General features: G+C 46.8%; 1 protein-coding gene across 4 annotated transcripts; it reads right to left on the bottom strand.

The window, feature by feature from the left end:
* Positions 1–534: 534 nt before the first annotated feature.
* ksr1a (kinase suppressor of ras 1a) lies at positions 535–24,542 on the bottom strand. Of its 4 annotated transcripts, none has more exons than XM_041952434.1 (21): positions 24,038–24,542; positions 15,484–15,624; positions 10,940–11,087; positions 10,348–10,837; positions 8,557–8,738; positions 8,088–8,157; positions 7,853–7,936; positions 7,603–7,664; positions 7,405–7,514; positions 7,122–7,290; positions 6,738–6,779; positions 6,341–6,389; positions 6,190–6,253; positions 4,855–5,142; positions 4,584–4,780; positions 4,392–4,488; positions 4,073–4,206; positions 3,550–3,681; positions 3,315–3,450; positions 2,960–3,093; positions 535–1,715 (listed from the first exon to the last, which is right to left on the bottom strand). In XM_041952434.1, exons 1-21 carry the CDS (start codon positions 24,245–24,247, stop codon positions 1,709–1,711), a joined length of 2,946 nt encoding a protein of 981 aa, XP_041808368.1. In that variant the 5' UTR covers positions 24,248–24,542; the 3' UTR covers positions 535–1,708. The 4 variants fall into 4 exon arrangements, with proteins under 4 accessions (XP_041808368.1, XP_041808371.1, XP_041808370.1 ...); XM_041952437.1 differs by lacking the exon at positions 24,038–24,542 and adding an exon at positions 21,848–21,905; XM_041952436.1 differs by lacking the exon at positions 24,038–24,542 and adding an exon at positions 21,562–21,821.
* Positions 24,543–25,297: the final 755 nt, after the last annotated feature.

Here is a 25,297-nt window from a genome sequence, read left to right as displayed (position 1 = left end):
TCACATTATTGTTACATGACAAGCCTCATTTTATTGTCTTCCATGGATGAAAACAGAAACTGCGTGTACAGAATGGTAGTCACATGCAATACAAAAATATGAATTTTTACACCAACATAAAAAAACATGTATTGGCCCATTCTAAAAAAATTGTACAGCTTTTATACAGTATTTTATACATGAAAAAAATATAAATATATATACACATCTGTAATAGCCATAGCAGTACCTATTCAAAAAATGTCGTGATGTATTTTACATAGAAAATGTTTATACAAATATTAGAAGAATCAGGTTCATTTGCTATACATTAAATAATGTATGTACATGACATACCATTGGATTTTGCAACACAACATTTACTGCGGTCTTTCACGAGAACCCACCCTACATATTCCAACACAGTACGCTCACTCAGTCCCACGTGCACCCACACACAACACATAAATACAAGCACGCCAACTGAAGCGAGCAACCACAAACAGTATACACAAGCGCGCACAAGAGGTAATGTTTTAGGAAGATATAGGACACTTTTGCGCCAGGTTCCTGATTTCTTTTTTTTTTTTTTTTTGCGCAGAGAATGAAACCACTCAACTTCTTGACAGAAGGATCTTTCTAAATAACTCATATTCGTATAAGGTGCACTTTACACTTCAATGGATGGACAGTTATTAAAAAGTCTTTAATCATAAATAGCCAGCATTATTCTATTCCCATGTGGATTGTGAATGATGATGGGAACACTCCACCTGCTTCTTTTCATTTCAACTGCCGTTTAGCATACACAAGTCTTCATCAGTGTCCTGTTTTCAAATGCATCCAATAAACAGTGAATTTACCAGGTTATACTCCAAAAAGACGACATACAAGTGAGCATATCACACCATCCACGCCTCTGAGACCCTCCGGAAGGAAAATGAAAACACTGCAAATAAGACTATTCAAAACCAAACTAAACAACAACAACAAAAAGAGTTCATGATTTTTTTTTTTTTTCCCCCTCCTGATGACAAAGTGCATATTGTGTCTGGACATGGGCTGGTGACCGTCTCAGCACATGCCATCACACAAACTAAAAACTGAGAGCGAGGAGCGGAGAGGCAGGTGGTTTGAGAACATCACTCAAGCGGCCTGTCAAACATGTGTCAACCCCTCGGGGAAAACATAGATAAATGAAGTGGTCCATTTGGTAGTAGAGTCCATTTTTTGTCCAGCAGTGGGTTTCTGTATGAGTGTGTGTGTGTTTCAGAGAGAAAAAGGGCCGTGTGGTCGGGGCCCCGGCGAGAACAACCAGATCACAGCAGCAGGGAGAAGGTGAGCAGGCTGAGGACGGGGCGGCCGTCAGCGGGCACAGACCACAGCACACCAGTCAGTCTCAGCACAGACACCACAAGCCAGTTATTCCCAAGCCTCAGAGTCCCCGACGACATTACAGAACAAAACCAAAAGGAAGGCAAAGAGATACCAGACGAACGGAGGGAGAGCGTGCAGGACGACAGCGGCGTCCTCCCCCGCCCTCCGCTCCTCTCCACCCGACGAGAAAACGCAACGGTTAGACATGGAAGATCAGACTGTGGATTAGTGGAAGCAGTGTCTGTTTCAGGCAGAGGCAATGCTTTGATCAATCCTGCAAGAGTTAAGGATACAGGAGCATGCAAGGCAGACCCAGGCTTTGTTTTGCATTGCTTATGAATCAGAGTGACTGCTACAACCTAGATTAGAAGAGAGAAGAAGAAGAGAGAAGAGAGCAAAGGAAAACACAAACGTTAGACGGTTAGTGAAAGTGTAACAGTGAAGAAAGCATAATTTGAAAAGTAGCAAGATATTACATACACTTAGATTAGTTAAAGGATATTCATCACATTAAAAGAGCAGGCCGTGTGAGTTCAATCAAGAAATTATTTTAAGGTTAAGCAGACCTCTTTAACTCATTTGCAATGTTTTCTTTTCAGGACAACATGCTGGCATCTCTCCCATCATCCAGCTAACCAAAACTGGCATTTAACTAAATAGGCGTGACAGCGAAGCCCTTCACCACTGGGTTTACATTAGAAATAAAATGGCCGTGTGTAGTTCCTGGAGCAAAACACAATAGATAAATAAGAAGGAGAAATCAAGTGGGAAACGGGCGAAGTTGGAGTGACGTCACAAACGTGTAGGGGCTGCGTGGCGGCAGGAAGTGGAAAAGCTGGACAGGATTAGCACATACCGACGGAGATGACAACATGTGAGAGACAAAATACAAAAGCTATACAAAAGTTCTAAATGACTCATTTTCCGATCATTAATTCTTTCGGTCCAGAAATCCAGCAGATTCTAGTTTTGTGTATGTATTCAACTCATGATTTTGACTTGTCTTTACAGCTAATCTCCACTTCAGATGGCCATATTTACAGAGTGATCACACGGCCTCATTCTCCTGCTGTTTCTGCCATTATTACTGTTGTTTCACACATGCATGAGGACAGAAATGAACACAAATGTAATATATCTGTGTGGATGTGTCTTAAGGCCTTTTTCCTAGCCCTGCCACCCCCGTTTAAGAAACTGGAAACAATGATAAACTATCCGATCACACTGCGCGACAGTCTGACGTTGCTCATGACGTCAGAGACAGTGACAATTCTGAACGTGCTGTTGGACAATTAATAAATTAAACTTTAAAATTCACATCCATACACAACAAAGTTCACATTTCAGCAAGCAACAGCAGAGGCGGGAAATGCCGCCGTGCAGTGCCGGGTGTATTTGGGTCATGTGCGATGATGAAGAGAAATTAAGAAGTGCTTCAAACCTTTTTAACATTTTCAAAATCTATTAAACAATTATCCATTTATTTATTAGTGAGACTACAAGCCATTGTACCACAGGGAACCACAACAAGAGCACGGGGATCTTTTGTTTTTGTTTCACATGTCCAGTGTCTTCACATCGTCCTTCACTCCTGGATACCTACTCTGCAGACTTCCAGAAGTGTCCGGGGTGGGAAAGCCTGCGGTTGAGTTTTGGCAGCTTCTCCAGCATGTCAGCCAGCTGCGTGAAGGTCGGCCTCTCTCTCAGGTCGTACGCCCAGCAGGCGGAGAGGATCTCCTGAGACAACAAACCACTTTGAGTCAGTGCACCTGGAGAAGCACTGAGCCATGCACTCACTGGACTGTGGACTATGAATGATGATCGATCTAAAAAGTTTCGCAACATCTTGATATCTCTGCATCGCTACAGCACGGTAATTATTGACCGCTCTTACACAAGCAGGATAAACATGTGCTTTTCTGAATGACTGACACACTTCTGCTTCGGTTTCAACTCACAGTGACCTCCTTGCCAAGGCTGATCTCCGTCAAGACCTTCTTTATGCCCTCTCCGCTGCCCACCTGCCAGATGGTAGCTTCCACAGGCTGGTTGGTGATTGGCCAGTCTCTAGCTTGAAGCTCATACCAAATGGTGCTTAAAGGGGGGAAAGCAAAAGCATGATTATTCTGTCAAATGGTCAACTCCTACAGCACAGCAGGTTAACTTAACTGACTGTGAGTGTGCAGAGCTTACCCAAAGGCGTACACATCTGCTGAGGTGGAAAAAGGGAGGCGGTCCTCATTGTTACCTGGGCTCATCCTGCGCACAATCTCTGGTGCGAGATAACAAATCCATCCGTGTGGAAGTTTTAGTTTGTTCTCACGCCTGGGAAAAAAAAGAAAAAGGTACACAGTTTTCAGTAACAAATCAAATGGAGTGGAAAATCTGAGTGCAAAGATGTATTAACTAGAGTGGAAAATGCATTAACCAAATGCTATCCATCGCCAGCTCCTGTGTACAAAACAGCTATTCACGAAGTGACACACAGAGGGCGAACAAAATTAGCAAGTTGTGTGTTCTGAATGCACTTCAAGAACAAGCCTTTCATTCAGATTTTTACTATCAGGAGACTTCAGCAATACTGGCTGATGAGGCAGTTGCCTGCAGGACTGCAGCCACTGTGGAACTCAGCAATTATTACAAATGACTGGAGCTCCAACAGCAGCGCAGTGTGGACAGCACTTTAGCTGAGGTTGTGCTTTTAAGGCCTTCTTACCTCCCCTCCTGGACAACTCCAGAGATCCCAAACAGCCCAAAGTCTGTGATCACGACCTTATTGGTGTCATGAAAAACGTTCTTCGACTTCAAGTCTTTATGAACAATGCCTTTGGCGTGCAGGTAGCCCATTCCCTGCAGCGGGAGACGAACAGCGACAGTTGTCAGTGTTGTCATTCAAAAATATAATATCATATTTAATATCTTTGGCTTCGAGATTTCCTGTTTCTTGTAATGAAAATATTTCCTGGCATGCATCTACAGGATTGGAAAAGTCAGTTTGTGGTCTGGCTTTGAACAGATATAAAAGATTAAATTACCTTTACAATCTCCTGAGCAATTTGTCTCGTCTTATTAATATCCAGAGTGTTTTTAGTGTCTCTAACAACTGAATACAGCGTCCTCCCTTTACAGAAACTGTGGGGAGAGAGAAGGAAAGATCAGACTGAAGATGAAACGATGCATTCAGGTTTAAATCCTTTGCGAGGTGTTCAGGATGTTTCTGCTCTCACCTGGTGATGATGGCTAGGTGGGGTGGAGCCATGCAGGCCCCCATGAAGAGGACCACGTTCTCGTGCCTGGTCTGCCTATAGTTCATCACCTCCTTTTTAAAGAGCTTCAGATGGTCCTGATTGTTCCCGTCAATCTCAAGAAGTCGGATCGCTACCTCGCCGTGCCACCGACCCTTATGCACTTTGCCCCAGCGGCCCTGCGCAAGCAAACAACGACTTCAGCATCTTTTCGGAGTATGATCCACATACTAATAAGCGCCAGAAGCCTCACCTTTCCTATGAGTTCTCCGAGGTCTAGCTGCTCAAAGGGGATGTCCCACTCCTGCAGGTAGACGCTGGTCTGGCTCGGCTTGCGGGAGATGGGGCCCTTCCACTGGTTTCCCCGAGAGCTGGGCAGATCGTCCAGCTCGTCGCACTCACCGTCCGAGCCCATGTTCATCCTAATGTCCTCCCCGTCATCCTCGTCTTCCCCGTCGTCCTCATTCTCCTCCTCCTCGTCCTCGTCGTCCTCCTCCGCATCGGGGTCTTCATCTTCAACCTCAATTTCCTCCTCTCCTTCCTGCAAGAGTGTGGTGATGGCTTTGTTAGTCCACTGTGCGTAAAAGGGGAAAACGCAAAGTCTATCAGCAGAAAAGTAGATTACATGTGAAGATGTGAAATTGGTTAGTTTTTGGGAAGTTTTCCACTCTTCAAATTACGACAAATACATTTTTTCCTATGTTTACAAATGGCAAAATGGGGCAAAAACTGTATATAATGAATCTGCATCTCCTTATGGTTCCTTATTTAGTCTTTTGGCGAAGTCACTTTGAAATTGTGCTGTTGCTCTTCATTATATTCAGTAAATGTGAGCCAGCCCTGACTTAAAAGTACTGTCCTTCCTTTGTCTGCAGCTTTGTCTTGCTGTCTCCTGGTCAAATTAATAATGTCAAACTCCAAAAACCATCGTAGCCAAACGGGTCAGCCTGTTTCCAATAAGCAAATGCCAGAGGAGGTATTGTTTTTTGTTAATGTCAGGTCATTCACGCTGAAATTATTTACAAGAAACCAGCATTCTGGGTATTTTAATGACGTGTAAAAATGATATCATCACATTACAGTGCTCACTTTAAAAAAAAATGACCCGATGTCCTCGAATAAATAGAACAGATCTGCCCTTTTATCAGCTCCAAGTCCAACACAGCTTGAGGGAAATGAGTTTGACCCACGTGTCCCTGCTTTGACAGCTGATTTTCAACACTCACTCTGGTGCCATAACAAACATCCATTCAGGTGTTCCTCTGTCATCATGACCTGGGTCAACGTCACCATTTCCAGCTTTGTCTAAGGTTAACGGGCCATTTTTGCATCCCGTGTCACCAGTCGGTGCTTCCCAAGGTTGTTTACGCTCGTTATCGCTCAGTGAGCTCCGTGATGACATCTGTGTCTTTCAGTCATTTTATCTCTTTTGACATCCCTGTGCTTCCTTTGACAGATGACGACATCAGCCTCCACAAACTGACCCGAATGTGACGCGAGATACATTTCAGACACACGGCTCTGAGCAACCTCATTATGCTGACAGTAAAACCTCAACCAAAGTGCACTTTGCAGACTGCAACATTACCTCTTCATCTTCATCTTCTACCAGCTCAGCATGTACGTCATCCGCAGATTGCTCTATCTCACTGCTGTGACACAGAGAATTGATATCAGAGGGGTAAAATCCCACAAAAAATAAAGAATTAATAATCTTGTGGTTGATATAAATATCTTACACAGTGTCTTGGAGGACATCGGGGTGCAAATGAGCCGGACTGGAGACATCTGCAGAGGAAAATAAGATGGTTTGAGAACAAATGAGAGGAGCAAAAATTATATCCCTCTTGTACTTCCCTCCCCTTTCCCTTTAGGAAACCTCATGGCCCACCACATACATAGAATGACTGTTCATGCAATTCCCCACTACCACCAGCAGATGGTGTCAAAAAGCCACTGGGTGTCGACATGCAATCCCAGTGCTGCCACACAGTGAGAGACGTCTACTGTAAATGCCACAACCCCTAAAAGCACACATGCAGAGGACAGAGAGCTGCGGGGAATCGAGGGTTTGGAGAGCGGGACAACGATGGGAGAATGACAATGAAGCATGACGCTTTGGACCCATCAACTCACCGGGGAAGATAAACTGCGGTCTATGCTGAAAGTAGCAGGCAGCTTTTGCAAAAAAAAAAAAATGGAGAAAAGACCGACAAGCATGGCAGGGAGAGAGACCTTTGGTTAGAGAAGCTTTGAATTAACAGATTTTGTAAAAAAAAGCACAATTGTTTCTCAGTGTTAATGTCATATAAGGAGAGAGAAGGAAAGAAAAGGGCGTTTGTGGCTCATACTATTATAAACTGATTCAGGGGAAAATCTGTATATCTGTAATAAGGAGACATGCACGTTTCAGTATGTACAGTATGTGTGTGTGCTGCGTTTGTCTGGTTACAGAATCTGGCTCTCTGTATGTGTGCATTTCCTCCCACATGTGTGCATCCAGGCATCTGTGAGGCTTACCTGGGAAGTTGAAGCGGCTGTCCCGGTGGCCTTTGGGCGAGGGGTTGGGTGGTGGGGTGGCGCTCGGCGGGTTGCTCTGCTGGAAGGGCGCTGGGGAGGAAGGTGTGGATGAGGTGGTGGAGGACGGATTGCTGCTGGAGTCCAGCTGGTTCAGCACTGGAGGATGATCCTGGTGGGGCGGGGATGGATGCAAACCGGAATATTTACCGTTACTAATTATTCAGTACTATTTGAAAGTGCAACATAAAATGCCATGAACTCCTAAGCCTTTTTGTTTTTATACCTTTTTTGTAATGGCCTTCGGTAATGTGCCAAACTGCGGTGCTTCTGGCGGCCGGTCCACGGGGTTGTTTATATCGGACGGAACAGACTCAGTCCTCCGAATTTTGGCGACTAGAAGAGAAATAGAAAGTGTTGACGTGTATATGCAAAATACATGTTGTCCCTCAACAGCATGACTGAGGATTAAAACAAAGCTCACTTGGTAGAAAGGAGATTCTGCAGGATGGGGCTTCCTTTGTGCATTTGTTGTGGCACTTTAACCTGCAGAGACAGCAGGCAGCATATGAGAGACCCAGCAATGACGACCATTCATGTAAGAGCATCCCTGCGCTAGCATGGCTAAGCTGTCTGTCCTGTGTGTCTGTATTCTGACTACTAACAAGCTGTTGCTCTATGGTCTCAGTATGACAAAAAAATCTTCTCTTTTAAAGAGAAAGTGCTCGACTCACCGACAGTGTTTGCACTTCACCCCAAACATCATGTTCTTCTGGCACACCTGGCACGTCTGGGACAGCCAGGACTTGGTTGAAAACCTACATTAACACAGAAATGAATGAAATACATGCTGTATTATATTACTGTTGAGTTACTATTATTAGTACAGTTAATTTGTTATGTCATTAATGACAAATATAGCTTGTTTGCTTTCCTGTGACAGGAGAGAATACACTGTGTGAAACCTACCTGTGTGTGACTGCCAGGCCGATGTCCCTCCTCACTGCTTGTGGGGAGCTGCGATGCACTGCTACGTTATCTAGCCAGGGAGAAAGAGATGCAAAGATGGGAAGAAAGGCAGAAAAATCAAGGGGAGGGTTGGGCTATGCTGCGGAAAACTGATATCTCATGAAGTGACCCCAGTGCCTCATCCAAGCTGAACATTTAACAATTTAAGGTTTTGCCATTAGAGCAGGGTCGAACTACACTTCCCTCACACAGTAATGACTGAGACCCAAAGCCTTCAGTCACATTCAAGCCCAAAGACAAACACACACGCTTGCACACGAATGAACAAACTACACATATTCAGTCCAGAAATCCCAGATTTATCACATCTTAAATCAGATAAACATTCTAATCTAAAACAGACTATGTTTGACATGTCAGACATGCATATCACCCCCATCAGCAAAATCTAAATGCATACATGACTCACTCTTAATGGTGCTGTGCTCTTCCAGGAGGGTGGGCGTGCCGGGCAGGGTGTAAGATGCAGTGGTGGCGGCGGGGGGGACTCCAGGGGTGCGCGCAGACACGACGGGGTAACGAGAAGGCGAGTCCTCGCATCCGTTCCCGTTGACTTGCATATTCAGGAGCAACTTATTCTTTTTAACACACCTGGGGAGGGGGGAGGCAGAAACACAATTGGAATATCAGAAGGTCCAAACAAAACCTAGACTGGCTTTCTTCAGCACAATAATGTATGGCAGGTTATATAAGGGCTCGAGAGGCACGTTGGAGCACCTAAATAGCATTGGCACGGGATAGCCAGGGTGACATACTTAACACCCAGACTGAAGTCACAAGGACCGAATCACTAAGCAGTGCCAGTTCTGTGGTTTATACACATGCACAAACGCACGTGAGCAATCACGGTTGGAAAAAGAGCCCAACTGTTCTGTGAGTTCTGTTCAATCAGCGATCGGGGCTGTGACCCGTTTTCAGACCGCTGTTATAATATAACGTCTGTGCGTACAAAGCCAGGATAAACTAGCAGGATCGTCCGTGTGTGCGTTAGCTGCGTTGGATCCATATCAGCCGTATTTACTTCTGCATTTGCCAGGGTTTTTTTTTTTTTTTTGGTAAAGCTTTCCATAAACAGACAGGATATTATGGATAAACATGCGGCCTGTTTGTGTATGCGCATCCAATCACAACAGAGGAAGAGAGAGGAGGGGAATGAGCGAGAGAGAGAGAGAGATTGTGTGTGTCTTGCCACCTCTGAGCATTAGTCCTAGGAAATACTTCCTGTTTTGACATGAGTCATAATCTCTGGGAATCTGTGCAGGGATTAGCTCCACTCGCACAGTCGGAGCAAAGGAGCAACAGGATGTGAAAGGATGTGGAAGAGGGAGAGAGAACACATGCGAGTGTATCTATGGAAAGCTCCGCTTCTGCCCTGAAAACTGCACCAGCAACTGTTCTCATCAGGAAGCGCTGAGAAACACAAGGCTGCAAAAGCAACCCAATTACTGTAACACCACCATGATCATGCTTTTTTCTTGGTAGCACCCGCAAGTTGTTGGCTTTTCAGCAAAACTCATTGCCCACATTTCTCCCATTTCTCGTGTGGACATTTCACACGTTAGCTCTACAGAGCTTAAGGAGAGTTTGGCCTCGCATATATGAATGTTCACCTTATAGCAGATCAAACAGACAGATTCACTGACTTGATAATGATATGAAGCATCAATCAATTCATATTGTGCGGCTCAGATAGTGACTTTATCAGTTTGAACGGCTGACCATTACACAGACAAACTGCATGTCAATGAGAATGAGTCTCATTCTCTCATCTATTAGTAATGGATCGAATGGTTTGGATCTGAAAAGGATATTTGTGTTAGCACAAACGGATCCTTAGAGTAAAAATGTATATGAATTCTGGATTCATACCAGTCATAAGTAAAAAAAAAATAAAGGAATCGAGGTGTAAGCAGCGAATGAGACCTCAAAATCAGGCTTTAATTCCTCAATCAGCCTGCTTATTATAGTTAAAGAACCGCAAAGATGGAAAGAATCAAATGCTACCTAATATAACCTCTCACAGCACTTTCGCCAGCGCCCGTAAAGCTGTGCTAACACAGTCGACAGTGGAAATCCGTTACAATTATAATGTGATCTGTGGATCCCCATTAGTTCTAATCTGACCCACTTCTGATAAAGGCTCTTGACGAGGTGAGTTCTGTAGCGGCACGTCGGCCCGAACAGCAACCTGAGCACCTACTTGTTGGTGGGCGGGTCCTCGATGCGGTTGCCCAGCTGGGACTCGTGGCTTTTGCTGCGCGTCAGGGTGATGTTGGGGAGCAGATGCAGCACTTTGCGGGATGGGGGTGGGGGGGTGCAGGGCGGCTTCAGTCGGTGTCGCCTCTTTGAGGGCGGAGTGATGGGTGGGGTGGAAGTGTGCCCGTGGAGCCGAGCGGCGCGGGCTAGGGACATCGGGAACGGATCTGTGAGAGGGCTTTCGCCGTGGACATACGATGCCAGTGGCTCGGGCGTGGGCACTGCTGACACCGAGCCTGAGCGGGGATGAGGGAAGGTACTGCAGGGGGTGGATGGGGTGGACTGGATGGTGGATGGGCGGGCGAGAGGCGAAGGACTGTGCGGGCGGAGTGGAGTCCCCAGGTTGGTTAGCTGGTCTGCGGTGAGTAGAGAGCCACTGTCCCTCCTCGTGGGCTCAGACAGCCACGGACTCCCGTCTTCCCTCAGCTCACCTCCTGAACAGCAGACAACACACAAAAACACCCCCATTAGAAAGCCCAAGGTGAATACAATGTGATGCACTTGATCATGGAAGCTCCCACGGAGAAAACACATACCTGATTCAGTGGCACTCTTCAGACAGGAGAGGGCAGCACTGAGCCTGGCACATTCTTCTGAACTGGACCCTAGTCTTCGCATTGTATCCCTCACCTGAGCACCTGTCATCTGCAGTAAGGCATCCAAGGACAACTTCGCTTCCACTGCCTGCAGAGGAGCAATACCAAGAAAAACAGAGGGCGAGGAGTCAATAACTATACAAGAATGAGCAAAAAACACACAGACAATATACTTTATTGTGTATCAGTGGGAAGCTACGCATCAAGAATAACTATCAGCAGGTAATAACCACTGAGGGGAAATCAGTTACAGTGTATAAACAGTAATCAGGATGATGACGTTTATATGCCAAATATTGAGAAACAATAAAAATTAGCCTTCTCCCGCATCTAATACTTAACAGCATCAGTGTGGCCATAATAAAACTGACAACATCCGTGACACAGGAGAAAGCAAAGAGTGTCTGCTTGACGTTGTTTGCAGAACACCAATAAAAAACTCTGACACTGAACTGGTCCCAGCATCATGGCCCGTAGGAGGCTGGGACTCAGCATTAAAAAGGGCAGCGTGGCAGGGCACTAAATAGGTCATGCAACCTCTGACTTGCACTGTTCCTGGAAATCAGTGTAATCCTGTTTGTTTGGGGCATTTTGCTGCACAGATTATACAGCACTAAAGACGCGATTTTATGCATGCATTAGTAGATAGTGGTAAAAAAATATAGATGGGACTTGGGGCCAAAACCTGCAGTGGTCAAGCCCACCTTGTTCGAGGGAAATTTGGGTCAAGTCTGACTCAGGGCAAAGGCTTCAGACCAAGCTTAGATTTGACCAATGTCCATTCGGTGCTTTTATATTGGACTGTTCGAGAGGCGGCCATGTTCTTTCTAGATTCACATCTAACACCGACACATCTATGCAACGGAGGAAATAAAGTGCAGTCGTAGACGGCAGCTCACAGGAAGAAGAAAGGCATGTAATACGCACAGAGGATACACACATCACAACACTGTACGAGCAGAGGATGCCATTAGTAGGGCAGAATCAAGAGTGGGAGGCAGACTGGCTAGCAGGAGTAGGCTACAAATCAGAGCAGACACAGAATACTCTGCAACCTGGTCTGATTTGCACTTGTGCTGGGAGACTATGTGTGTGTATGTGAGTGTGTGCAATAAGTATTTCAAACCGAGCTACAGGTCCTCATTATGTGACAACCTGCCACCAACATTATAACGTAAATCGACTATTTTATCCCACAATCAACAGACAAATGCAACATTGCTGAGACGGAGCAACAGGGCTCTGGATGAGGCTTTTAAAGTAGTAGACAGTAAAACAGTGTTGAATCAGGAGTGAGATTGGATGAATGGAACAAGCCTCGGCCCTCAGCTGCATTAGCAACAAACTCATGGCGGAAAATTGCATTTATAACAACTTCAAAGACACTGACCAGCGTGACAGTGCCTGTGATCCGCTGTGCAGCCAGTCCACCATCTGCACTCATAAACCGAAGTTAACCGTCAGCAGCAGATTTCGGCGACATTATGCTTACGTGCTTCAGCGGTAAAGTTAAATCTAAATCTTAAAACTGAAACTAAAAGCTCCGTGGCTGCAGACCTACACGCCTGTTTATTTAATGCTCAGTTACTGAGACAGGAGGCAAAACGACAGCACAAACACACGGAGCAGAGAAGGGAAATAGGAGACAGTCCAGCGAGGCAAGGATGTTTTTTTTTGACATGGGAAGTACGCAATCCCTTATCAGTCAGGTTAAACCCTTGCTCTGAGAGGGCAAACACTGATCAGAAAACTAGGCCAGTCTCCCACACTCGTGTGTACACTGTAAGCAAAATGAAGCACGGACACACACATGCACACACAGACAGACGCACACACGCAGACACACAGCAGCGAGGGTGAGTGACGCGATATTCAAAAGTGGCTCTGGGCCCTCCGCTCCCCTCCCGCCTACTCACTCATAATAACATTATAATTTTAGCACCATGAACAGCATAGCTTGCATGCATGCTCGCTGTGCTGCAGCCTCCTTGATACAGGATCATTGGTCAGAACTGCTGAGTATCTGTACAAAGCAATTAACACCACTTTGCTGTTGAATCTGCACATTAAATCAAGTGGGTTGCTGCAAATATGCATCATATATCATCAGCTGGCGTTTCAGAACACGCACAAACACAAACCTAAAGCCCATTTTGGCTCAAGATGCTTTGGCAAACTTTTACTTGTTGTGAGCCTGGGTTAATCAAGATAAGGCTATTTAGTTTAGCCACAGACAAAATTAATTAGTTGACAGAGAGACACACGTGGGCATTTAAGAAGCTTGCCAACATGGCTTCCACATGGTTGCATAACATCATGCAACACCTCGGTGTCAGCTGCAGCACGGGAGCAAAGAGGCTAGAAAATTAAATACTGAACACAGGCACTGTATTCTCTTCAGCCCTCAAAGTACGGAGTGAGGAGATGCACTGTAGAAATCTCAATCTAATAATATTTGATCTAAATGGGTCATCGTTACGCCATGACGGCTCTACGTGTTTTGGGAAATCCCCGTTGGTGTACGAGATATACAAATGAGCGCTGCACTCGCTGTGCTATCAAGAAAACTTTCTCAAGCGCGGAGCTGACTTCTTTGAAGGGAAAGCGGTGGGGTTTACACGGCAAAGCAAACAGAGCACTGAGCATGACAGATATGACTAAACCGTCCACGCAAGACAAATAATCAGATCTGCAAGGAGGCGGTGAAACGGAGCACAAAGCATGCGCGGACTCGGGGCGTATTAAAGAATAACAAGCGCAGAAACGTGTAAAATGAGCAGGTTACGGTTAGGTCTCAAAGCAAAGGCAGACAAGAACAAGACAAACACGCGGTAGCTGAGAGGGATTAAAACAGTTTACAGCTGCGCAGGAAGGGGAGTCGGTGGAAGGAGGGGGGAATAACACTAAAACGTGACAAAAAAATCGTGTGGTGGAATGAGGATTGCACTAAACCTGCAAAATAAGGAAATTAATGCATTTGATTCATTTTTGTTGGCCAGTCAGCAGCCAGCTGTTGGGTTCTATCAATGAACAGCACTCTTAACTTTTCCACACACATAGAGCAGGTAGTTTTGAAGCATTTAAAGCATTTCGACCAAAAACAAACTAGTTTGGAATCTAAAAAGTTGATTTCCAGCTGGATCCAAAAAATAGCAGGTTTTCCTTGACCTGAGCGACATCGGCGGGCGCTTCATATTCTACAGGTTGGAAAGAGAGGACGGACAATTCGTCTATTGTCTACATGTTAGCATTGATAGCTGGCCAAGCCCGCCTTTTTTTTTTTTTTTTTTTTTTTTTAGATAAACACACATATCTGTAATAACAGAACAAAGGCTTGCAGGTAATCAATGCGATCCGCCATCTTGTGACTACTGTTTGCTTCCTTTGTGCATTGTGCAACGCCCGCCGTTCATGACGCATCCTCGATTACAACGGTTCCGCTCGCCAGTGGCGGAAACGCGGGCTGGTTCGCTAGATAGCACCAAGGTTCCAAGAATCCTGAACGGAACTGGTTCAAGGAGCGGAGCTGATTTGGTGGAAAAAGGGTGAGCTGTAGCTTCAGCATGCAAATGCCTGACTAGATTTACTATAATGCAATAAAAACTGTAAGAGTGGATCTAAACCAGTTGCTAATAAGTTAGAAAAATAGAAATAAAACTCACATTGATAAGAGAACTGCACACAGCCAGGAGAGCTTTAGCAGCAGATATGTTTATAATTAGAAACAATTGTACTGATGAAGGACTGTTTGTGCTGTTCAGTGCCACGCTCCTCCACAGGAGTATGCAGAAACAACCATTTTAACACAGGCATATGAGTTTAAAGAAAGCCTGGATTTTAAGAGACTGGGCAATACATTTGTCATCTGCCACTAGCGTCAGATGACAAATGAGAAACAAGAATTTATCACACCTTACATATTTACAGCGCACATACAAACATCACCAAATATTCCAATCGGCTAAAGCCAAAATGAGTCCAAGTAAAGACCTTTCTTAACGATATGTGAGACATTTATTATGGAGGAATTCCTCACACACTCGTATAAAAGGAACTTTCCAGTCTCACTGACATGGCACAAAGATATAAATGGCAGCAGGTTGGGAACTAGATTTTTGGCGGCCATGAAGTTAGTCTAAAGGAGGACATGTTAGTGTTGTCCGAGTGATAGCGAGCAGTCACTTTCCTCCCCAGATTAGTCTCCTGAAACGTTTTTTTATATACTGCCTTGAAAAACTCTTTGCCCCCCTCCCCTCCACCCCCCAAAAATTAATCAGGTCAAGTTCAGATTTGTTGCGACTGTTTGCAGCTTAAATGATCATAAAAATTACTTTCTCTTTTAGAAAGACATTTTGGCGGTCACCGGTCGAGCGCTCCTCGCGCACACGTGAGCGGGCGCTGAGTACACATGCTGAATCCACATAAACATGACCCAAACACAGCGATCCGGGGCCAGGGCGAGAGGGAGACGCGACGCGACCCACCTCGATGAGCTCCGGTCGCAGGTTGACGGTGCGTAGCCAGTCTCGTAGGTGTGGGTAGCTGTCCAGGGCCTCGGGCCTCTCCGTCTCTGGCACTTTCTGCTTGCACTGCAGCTGTTTACAGATGTATTTCGTCAGCTTCACCTGCAGGGAGCAATAGAGAACACAGCGCAGATGGGAGGGGCGGGTTAGAGGGGAGACTCGCAGCGTGCTGGGAGCTAAGGAGCAGGCCTTCACCGAGGAGGATTATCTGTCACACCTCTGCGTTGGCAATATGTGTGTTTTATTGTTACTGCAATACCACACACAATAAGTCATCCTTTGGAGCAATAACACAGGATAGAGCAAAGTCTATCATACATTCATCGCCTCAGATGACACAAACTACTACATATTTTCCATCAAAACAATAAAGGTTAACCCAACACATGAAATAACTCCACACTTGCATCGTTTTTCTTTTCTGAGCTCAGTGTACCTGCAGTAATGTTTGTTTAACCCAATTTCCCAGTGCCCCCAGTGCTCAAGACAGTTAATTAGATACAAACAGCTATTATCATACAGAGGAACAATGAGCTGGTCATCTAATGAGAGCGTCTGCGGAGCTGGCATGGCAACCAAGTGTGTTTGGAGCGAGAAAGCAGCTCAGTGACATAACGATGGAAGAGAGTGCCACATGACCAGTCAATTTTCCTGCTGGACTCTCGTTTCATCACAAGCTCTCGGAAAACTTGGACCAGACTTGCACCTTTAGTCACAATCAACCATAAACGTGCCTGCGACATAATTCCTGTGTGATGATTAAAAAAAAATAAATTTCTAGCATGTAGTTGTGGACATGTGGCGGCTGAGGAACCACCCCATCCCAAACCCTTGAAAAAGCCTGATGCACTCAAATAATCAACTACATATAAAGCTGCAAGACATTACCCCAATGCTTTCCAAGCCAATGTCAAGTGCAGTGGTCCTGTGAGTAAGTATTACAATGAACACCGAGGTATTGGTTTGCAGCGGCGCGCGTTGTGCAGCTCAGCGCGGCCGTATAGTGTGTCTCCTTATCTCGCCGTCTATCTGTAAGAGTCCATTACAGCAGGCGGCACCTTCAGATGATCCGAGCAACACCAGCCAGCTCTCGACCCGCCGCGCGCCTCTCGAGTGCCCGAGCGGCAATGAGGAGCGCGTGTCTTTCTCCGCTCATTCAGCTTTCTCCCTGACACATCCACTCGCCGAGCAGACAGAAAAACTCACGCAGCCACGCTGCTCTCGGAAAGTGCGGCCTTGGGATGTGAAAAGGCAGCCAACAAAAGCATCTCCACTCCGGGCCGCGGAGATGAAAGAGCGGAGATGGAACGGAGGTAAATGCTCTCCGTGTCGACTCTGACTGCAGCTTTTTACTCATCAATTATCAGCTGCACTGAGAGCATTATGAAATAATAATACAGCATGCATTATTGAATGCAAACTAATAAAATGTGACGTTTTCAGAACTCAGAAGAAGAAGGAAGGACCATGTCGTAAAAGCTGATTGGTCCATAAAAAAATAAATGTACAAGACTTGCAAGCTTTCAGACTTTAGATGTCAATGCCTACAAAACCTTTTTTAAGCAAGTTAGCTTCTAAAAAGCGGTGTCCAAAATGTCTGTACAGTTTGAACCCGCTTGCAGTTGCATGCATTTGACCTTAGAGCCCAGCTAGTAAGAGCAGCTCCATCTGTGGGTGGAGGAGAGAGACAGGCAGCCCAGCCCTGCATTTGAGCTGGACGCATAAATCATAACACATAAATCCCTGGACACACATGCAAACATACTGGCAGACAGGCATGTGCGCCGAAGTAGACGGGGGACTAAAACGATGTGGAGCTGTGACATATTTCACATCTAATCCTTCACAGGCCAAAACTCAGAATCGCAGAGCCTCACAGATTCTTCTCTGCGCTCTCGTCAAGCGTCTCGGTTCAGCGTTTCCGGAGGTCTGGACCAGCGTGGCCAGCAGTGAGAGGCCTTTACTCGATGTGGCTAATGAGCTAGCCTCCAGCTTTACCTCCCTGCACACCAGTGCAGTGCTGTGACGTCAGGTTACCTAGCAACCCCTCTTCTGAGTCGTCAGCAACATTTCAGTGGGATTTTCCCCATACATGTGAAACACAGAGCTCAGACGCAATACATCTCAACATAGAAATGTCACCGCGTACCTCCACAGGACGGTAAGTGTAACAGCAGCAACACGCCGCCGCCATTTTTACCTCCAGCAACACACAGAGCATTCACTTTACCTATTATCATCCTCAGTAAATAAGGTGGATAGGATTACACAAGTCCCCAAATCCCTCACTGATATCAGCAATGTGTGCACTTGTGGTGTGAGCACAGTCAGCCACATCAGCCAACCAAAAAAAGATAATGACAGGCCCCGTGCAAATTATTTTTGGCGCAGAGCGGGGAAAGCAGCATTTGACGCGTGGCCGGGAGGTGGGAGGAGGAATGGCGTCAGAGCCTACCTGTCAGCGGAGCTAAACTACACCATGGCAACGGCCTAATGCTGCGAGGAGATGAGTGACAGCCGGCGTGTCAGCCGCCAGGGAGGGGAGAGGAGTCCCGGCAGCGGCCTGCCTGACACAGCAGACTCGGGGAGCAGATCCCACTGCTCCGATTGTTTTCTCAAGGCTATTGCTGACACAGCCACTTTGGCGCACCTGCCAAGGATAGCACGGCGCTCTATCCCAGAAAATGATATTTGCACAGGAAGGTCAGTTTATTTCTCCTGCGCTAAAAACACACACATTTCTTGTGAGAACCACCGAAGCGTTTCTACTCATCGTGTCACGCCAGCTATCGAATGTTAAAGACATCCAAGCAAAATCTGGTAAGTCCAAGATAGGAGAAAACCAAATCTGAGCGCAATATCATCACCGTTAGCAGCAAAGTGACAGGTTGTAGCCTGCAGTCTCCTCTGCGCTCACATGTGGCAGCTCCAGTCAGTGTCACAGTCAAAATGGGATGTGACAGTAGCAACAGCAGCACCGGAGCTTGAAGATAATGCAAATTTAAGGCTAATTTTAATATCGCTTTCAAGGACACATTTTACACAGGATGACGCAAGTAAACCGTGATGAGTGCGCCGATGTTTTATGGCTCATGCACAATTTTATCTAGGCAGAGAAAAAAAAAAAGAGAGAGATGAAAATGTCAAAAGAGGAAAACACAATGGAGCCAGGCAGAGCTAGTTATGCAGATGTCAGGTCACATGGACGTTTGCGGTAGGCTGAACGTGCGTGGTTGACAGTCCCAGACACAATGGCCTCTGCTGCCCCCCCCCCCCCCCCACACACACACACACACACACACACACTAAGAGCCTTGGCCTAGTTGAGGCTTACACTGTGATGTATCTGACACAAGGACATGTGGGCAGTTATTTATCTCAAAAGACACACAACAGTAGCATTTTTTTAGCAATTAAACAAAAACTTCTTTTAAAAGGACACACTTCACCCTGATTCAGCTGCATTCCTCACACATACAGCGACAACACACAGCAGTCTTAACCATTTACAACCAGGCACACTGTGCTAACTTCCTTATAATTTAGAGCTGAGGCAAGCAAATCCCCCCTTTTCCACAAGAGAAGCACAGCAGACCTCAAAATTACAGGATGTAATGCAACTCATCCTGAGTCAGTTCAAGAATAGATTAAGGCCAGCCTACACTGCTCATCCTGATTTCCACACCATGCAGTCCGTTCTTATTGACTACACCACTCATACTGGAAGGGGGGGCAAAAAAAAAAAAAGGGAAACAGAGACAGGGTCGGCATTGCTACAGTCACTAGAGTTGTGTTTCCTCTATACCCTCGCGTAAGCAACATTCTCCATTGTCTTCTCCTAGGCCTCTCACACACACACACACACAGCAGTTGTCATGTCATAAGAAGCGGCCCAGCGGATTGGCTTCGACTCTCCCCTCCCCTTTCCTCCCTGCTCTCCCCTCTTGCACAGGCTCTTTGCGCGTCATTTGATTTTCTTATTTAACAACCAACCCTGAAAATGCGTAGGAAGAAAGATGTCTAAATATAGACGCAGCCACAACAGCTCGCACCACGAGCGCGCAGCAAACTCTCTCCAACACCGCGAGGAGACAAAACACAGCGGCGCTTTGCTGTTTGCTGATCATTACTGAGCGCGGCCGTTAAAAAGGGAAGAGCTGCTTTTATCTGAGGGTTTACAACAAAGAATTAACAGCTCGCAACATTTGACACTAACAAACACAGCACGTGAGCAAACACTTGACTTCTGCTGTTTACAGGAGGTTTTTCAGTTGTGTCTGGATCACTGAGACCGATGTGGAGCTGGTTTAAAAGCAAACACGCTGCGAGAGGCGGCGCAGACGCATTCGAGCAAAAGTCAGGCATACATAAAGAGCTACAGTAGAAGTAACACACAGGCAGCGTGAGAGGCAGAGACCAGGCTGAGTGGGATTAACATGTGAAAAGTGAAGTACCAGTTAGCACTCCATTTGAGAGGCCAGTATCATTATCCTCTCACTGGCAAGGCAGAAAAAACACACAGTTCAAGTGGAATAATAAAGCTCTCTCGATGAGAGTAGAAAGTGAGTTCAAGCCTCTCTCAATGGCACTCCAGTGCAATGTGGCGGCGATGCCACAAGTGTGACAACTGCCCCGACCTCACGCCGTTCGCTAAAATCCTCAGGTGAGCGACTGTGTCTTAAAGCTTCAGTAGCAGGCCATCATGTGCGGCCACTTCCTGCTACAGGACGGCGATCACCTGGGCACAAACAGCTCGTCTGCTAGAATCTCCAGACACCGAACCCTCTCACGACAACGGGGTCGAGGTTTAGACGCAGCCGAGAGCTTCAGAGGTGTCGACTGCATGTCTGATATAAAGCATCTGACATATTGGCTGAAATCCGATCTTAAAACTCAGCCTAAATCCACGCTCAACTCCACAATCTGCTGACTTTAAATATTGCAGGCATGTGGCAAGTGAAATCTCAAAGAGGGCTAAAGCAAGAAGTGAAAGTGCACACTTATGGCAAGATGCGGTTTCAAAATGGTGTGCCAGTAAAGACATAGGAAGTAAGACTGCTGATCAAGACAGCACCCCGTGCCGGGCCTGCGCCGCTTGAAAGACTGTTGTAAGACACTGAGACCAGGCTTCTTAGCAACGAAGATGAATGTCTGAATGTTATGTGCAGCCTGATGAGCAATCGGCGGCTGATCCCGCACCAAAATCAGCAAAAACTCGCTTGTTTCTCTCGTCCTCTCGCTGAGTGCCCAAAAGGTCAAAGAGCACATTTGCACAAGTTCAGTTTAAAACTTAATGTAGGCTTTAAAAGGGAGGAAAATATGTGTCAATAGACAGCAACTGTAGTAACATTGAATGTTGAATGGCAGAAGTTGAATAAGTTTCAGCTGTCAGTTTCACGACTCTCTCTCCTCCTTCGCTTTCTTAACCTCCAATCATCTGTTTAAAGTCGTGACTTCTTCCCTCGTCTGAGTGACAGAATCCGAGAGTCTACCTGGTTTGATCAGTTGGTACCTCTGAATCAGTGAAAAGCGAGAGGAATTACTCACGCCTTCTCCGCTCGCCCTGTATCTATGGCACACAAGAGGAAGAAGAAAACAGGGAAAATGAGAAGGAATAACATGACAGTAAAACAGTGAGTCACAGCAAAGCGTGTTATGGATGAAAATGACCTGAAGAAATCAGACTGCTGCAGCTACGACTCGCCACAGTCCTGCTGATGCGTAATGAGACCACCGGCAAGTATTCGGGTTCAGGGGAAGTTCCTGAAAGTTTTGACTTGACCAAAGACCTCGCTGCTCGTGAGCTGATTAAAATGTTTCAGTCACGATCAACCTGAGAAGATTCAGAGCGGCTTCACGTACGGGTTACATACATGCTCTTTAATGTGAGGTGAGGCCAGGCTGAGAGGCTGCACTCTGAACTCACTGCTCACCAGAAACTGACTACTGAGACAAATGTACAGTCACAATCAGATGGAATAAAATATCAGTAAACAAATGATTAAGAGCTGAGTTTAAAGCAGGAAGTATCTACAGTACCTGTTTCCAATGCAGCAAAACAAAGCTGTTCAGCTCCTCGAGGCCCACCAGAGGAGGACGCTGAACCTTGCCAAACCACAAATCAGCAAAGCTAACTTGAGGTAACCGGACCCACTATTTGCACTTCTGACTCCTCGAGATTCCCCCCCTTATAATGGCCTCTAACCACAGGAAAGAGACCTCAGAGCCGTTTTAATAGCCCTCAAGAAACACGTGTGACAGGCACGGCCTGCCCATTGTCATGTAGAACAATGCCAGAGCAAAGCGAACCTATGAGACAGCGTACCTCAGGAAGTACTCTGCCAGATCACGTCCTGTTCCACGCAGCGGAGAGGTACGCATGACAGCGGACGCAGAAGGGCTGAAGCCGTGCGGGGCAGGACGGGCCGCGGACGTGCCCTCACATCTGTCTGGACGAACTGTTCAAGCAGGCTGTGTTTTTAACCACGCTTTTGACTGTTTTAAGATGTGTCAACGTGCTACGTTCAGCAAATCCACTCTCACTCGTTGTTCAGAAGCAGTGGGAGGGAGGGGGGCCTAAAACAGACCACTAACAGCATGCAAACTGATCCGGTCTGGTTTCTATTTCAGTTAATACTTTGAATTTTTCATTTAATGCTGGGCTTCTTTGCTTGAGCCTGTGAAAATTTGCTCCCACACAGTAGCCTGCCAACTTGCACCTGATGCCTGCCAGCCAGCTGAGGAGCTACCAAATTATTTTGCGGACATTAATATTATGAAAATGGATAAAAAAGCTAAAAACACGGGACTGCTTGGTCATCCCTCCCTTCTGCTCAGCTCTCTCTCTTTTTCCTCCTGCAGACCTTGACACAAAAAAGTACATCACAGCTACAAATAGATGTTTTGAGCAGCAGATAGCGGTCTGCCACCTGGCCCGCTGCAGCAGTCTGACAGGAACAAGACGAAGACGAGGCTGCTTTGTTCATCAGCCACGAGTCTTGACCAGTCTGAAGGTCACTGGAAAACCAGTCCAGCCAGGCTACCGCGTCTCCGCGTGGATGAAACTGAATGCTCGGAGCTTTCTGGAACATTGCTTCACAGGGCCACCGGCACAATTGTTCATGGGGTGTTCAGTTATACAGAAATAAAACAGACATGGATAATTGATAGCCTCGAGCCAATCAGGAGTGAATATTCCTTTTATCCAAGGTAAAACCCCTAAATAAACCATGAGCCAGAAAAGCCATTTACCATCTATCATATCTCCAGTGTCAGCACGTCTGGAGCCCATACCAACGATACATTCATCTACCTGCTATGAGTTCACATTTGTAGCCATTAACCCCGTACTACTCCACTGTTCTTCACAACTCATCGAATGAGCCTTCCATACCCCTCAGCAAACCCCCCCCTCTCCCCATCGGCCTCCTCGGCAGATCCAGGGCCTGCTGTCCCCTCGTGGCGTTGTCACCCACAACATGGAGCTGGACTTTCCATGACATGATCCCTTCAGTCGCCTGGCAGCTGAGAATATTACAACAACAGTGTGCGACTGTAAACATGCCACGGGTGGACACATGCAGGCCCGGGACAGAAGTGACCCTTCAGGAGGGGGGCTGTGTCAGCATTACTATTAAATTCAGGCAGTGGGAATGATAGAAACTGGCATTTATAAAACAGAAATGAGGCAGATTTTGCATAAAAGGGACTAAAGATGATCATGTAGCGGCTTGCAAATTGCATTTTCCAATCTGCATCCTAATTCTTTTTTGAATATGCAAGCTGAAAACAGGGAGAGCATCCTCTGCTGATGCCTGCACGCTCCCAGGCATGACTGCCTACTACAGTGGGACACGCCGAGGCCCTCACAAAGCCGCGGCTCTTGCGCAAAGCAATGTCAAGTCATCCCCGCGCGACTGGACCGAATCTGCATCCAGATGCGGGGAAGGCAGCGCGTCCGACCACTGCCTACTCGCGGCGCGGCGGGGGGGAGGGGGGGACGCGTGGAACACGTCGTACATTTCGGTTTTGTGTCACCGCGCGGCTGCTGCACGGACCCGCGCGTGCGGAGAGCGCAGCACGGGAACCAGGACCAGCAGCAGCATCTGCACGCCTGAATGTGTGCCATTAGGCCAGGCTGTATTCGGCCGCACAGCACGGCGCTGTGAACTATCAGAGGGGCTCCTGACAAACACCCCCACCTATACAGAAAGAGGTCACACATATAACCGGATCGGGCATCCCTCATGCCTCGACAATTTAGAGATCTTCCAGAGAAATTGTGCAGCCCGAAGCCTAGAATATCATTTCTGAGCCGCCTTCACCTCAAATGCATCGATCCAGCAGTGGATTGCAAGCGACACAAACGCTCTGACACTCGGGGACAGGGCGCCTCGCTCGCAGCCATCCAGCCTGTGTGAGGCGGACATAGCGTTTGGGCTTCATGACTCCGCAATTTAACCGGACCGCTTCGCATCGCGGGACGCGGCTCGGGCACATCCGAAAAGCTCGTTACCTCTAAAGTGCGGATTTCTTGCTGCGTGAGGTCGTTGGACGCGGCGCATTTGGTGCGCAGCCCCTGTAAACTGGAGATGGAGATTTCAATCATATTCTGGATGAGTTCGCATTGATGTAGTGCGGCCATCGCTGCGCCACCGCCGCTGTCCCTCCTCGGCTGCTCATCACTCTCGACCATCTTCCCACCTTTAGCAGACACGCTATCCATTCCTCAGCATTGGGCACGGCTGGAAGGGCTGGAGTCAAACTGCTGAGCTCGAAGACGACATATGCAGCGGTCCGGCGACGCAGCGACCTATTGTGGGAAGTTAGCTGACAGCGAATGTCCCCAGCTCCCGATGTGGAAAAGTCAGGATGCAAACCAAAATATGAAGGGGTTTTTTTTTTCTTCTTTTTTTCAATTACAACCCGATGCTCGACGGCGACCCGGGTTCCGAAGCGGTCCAAAGTCCAGCGGCTTGTCGTTTCGGTCCGTGTTTGGCTACCGACGAGAGGCTACACTCTCTTCCACCGACAGCTCTGGCAGAGGCTTTCACCGTCTGTCAGCTGTTGGGAACATCATGGGGCGCGGTGCAGTCTGGGAAATGAAGTCACACAGGTTACACAAAAAAAAACTCCTGCGCGTGCTCACACGCAAACGATGAAGGAGCAGTAAACTAAAACTTGTTTGAGAGCCACAATTACTTCTTTTTAAAAATTAAATCAGACTATTATAGGAACATAATGCACATGTGTAACATTGATAATGGCTGCATTCCATTTCGGACCCTTATATAGACCCTTTTTCATAAACACACTTGACATGTAGCAGCAGGAAAAGCACAGGGCTTAATAATAAAATTGCTTATGGCTGGTTTTCATCCACTGCTTCAGACCCTGAGATTGTGCACGGTGGCTCGCTGCCACACTGTCAAAAGACCTATTTCCTGACAGCAAAGCAGATGAAAGTACTATGAAGTAATATGATAGAATCTGCATCACGGGGGGTGCTGTAAGGAATTCTGGGATCGAGGACGCTCTTGTTTCTCCTACACTGGTACGGCACAATTGCACAGTAGCGCGGAGAGGCAGGGCTGGCAGTGCAGGCGAGAATAATCACCACCTTTCACCTCACTCGCAGCTCCAGCCGCTGTGTTGAGCGAAAAGAGATGTAGCATAAGGCCTACAGGACGGCTACAGAGATTTTAGCAGTATGATTAACAGGCTGCAGGTTTCTTATGTATTTTATCAGAGGTACAGTATGTGATCAGTGCACAGC

Source organism: Chelmon rostratus, chromosome 14 (genome assembly GCF_017976325.1).
Source record: "Chelmon rostratus isolate fCheRos1 chromosome 14, fCheRos1.pri, whole genome shotgun sequence".
NCBI classification, from domain to species: Eukaryota; Metazoa; Chordata; class Actinopteri; order Chaetodontiformes; family Chaetodontidae; genus Chelmon; species Chelmon rostratus.
The sequence above is the reverse complement of the archived record's forward strand: the minus strand, read 5'-3'. Positions and strand labels throughout refer to the sequence as shown.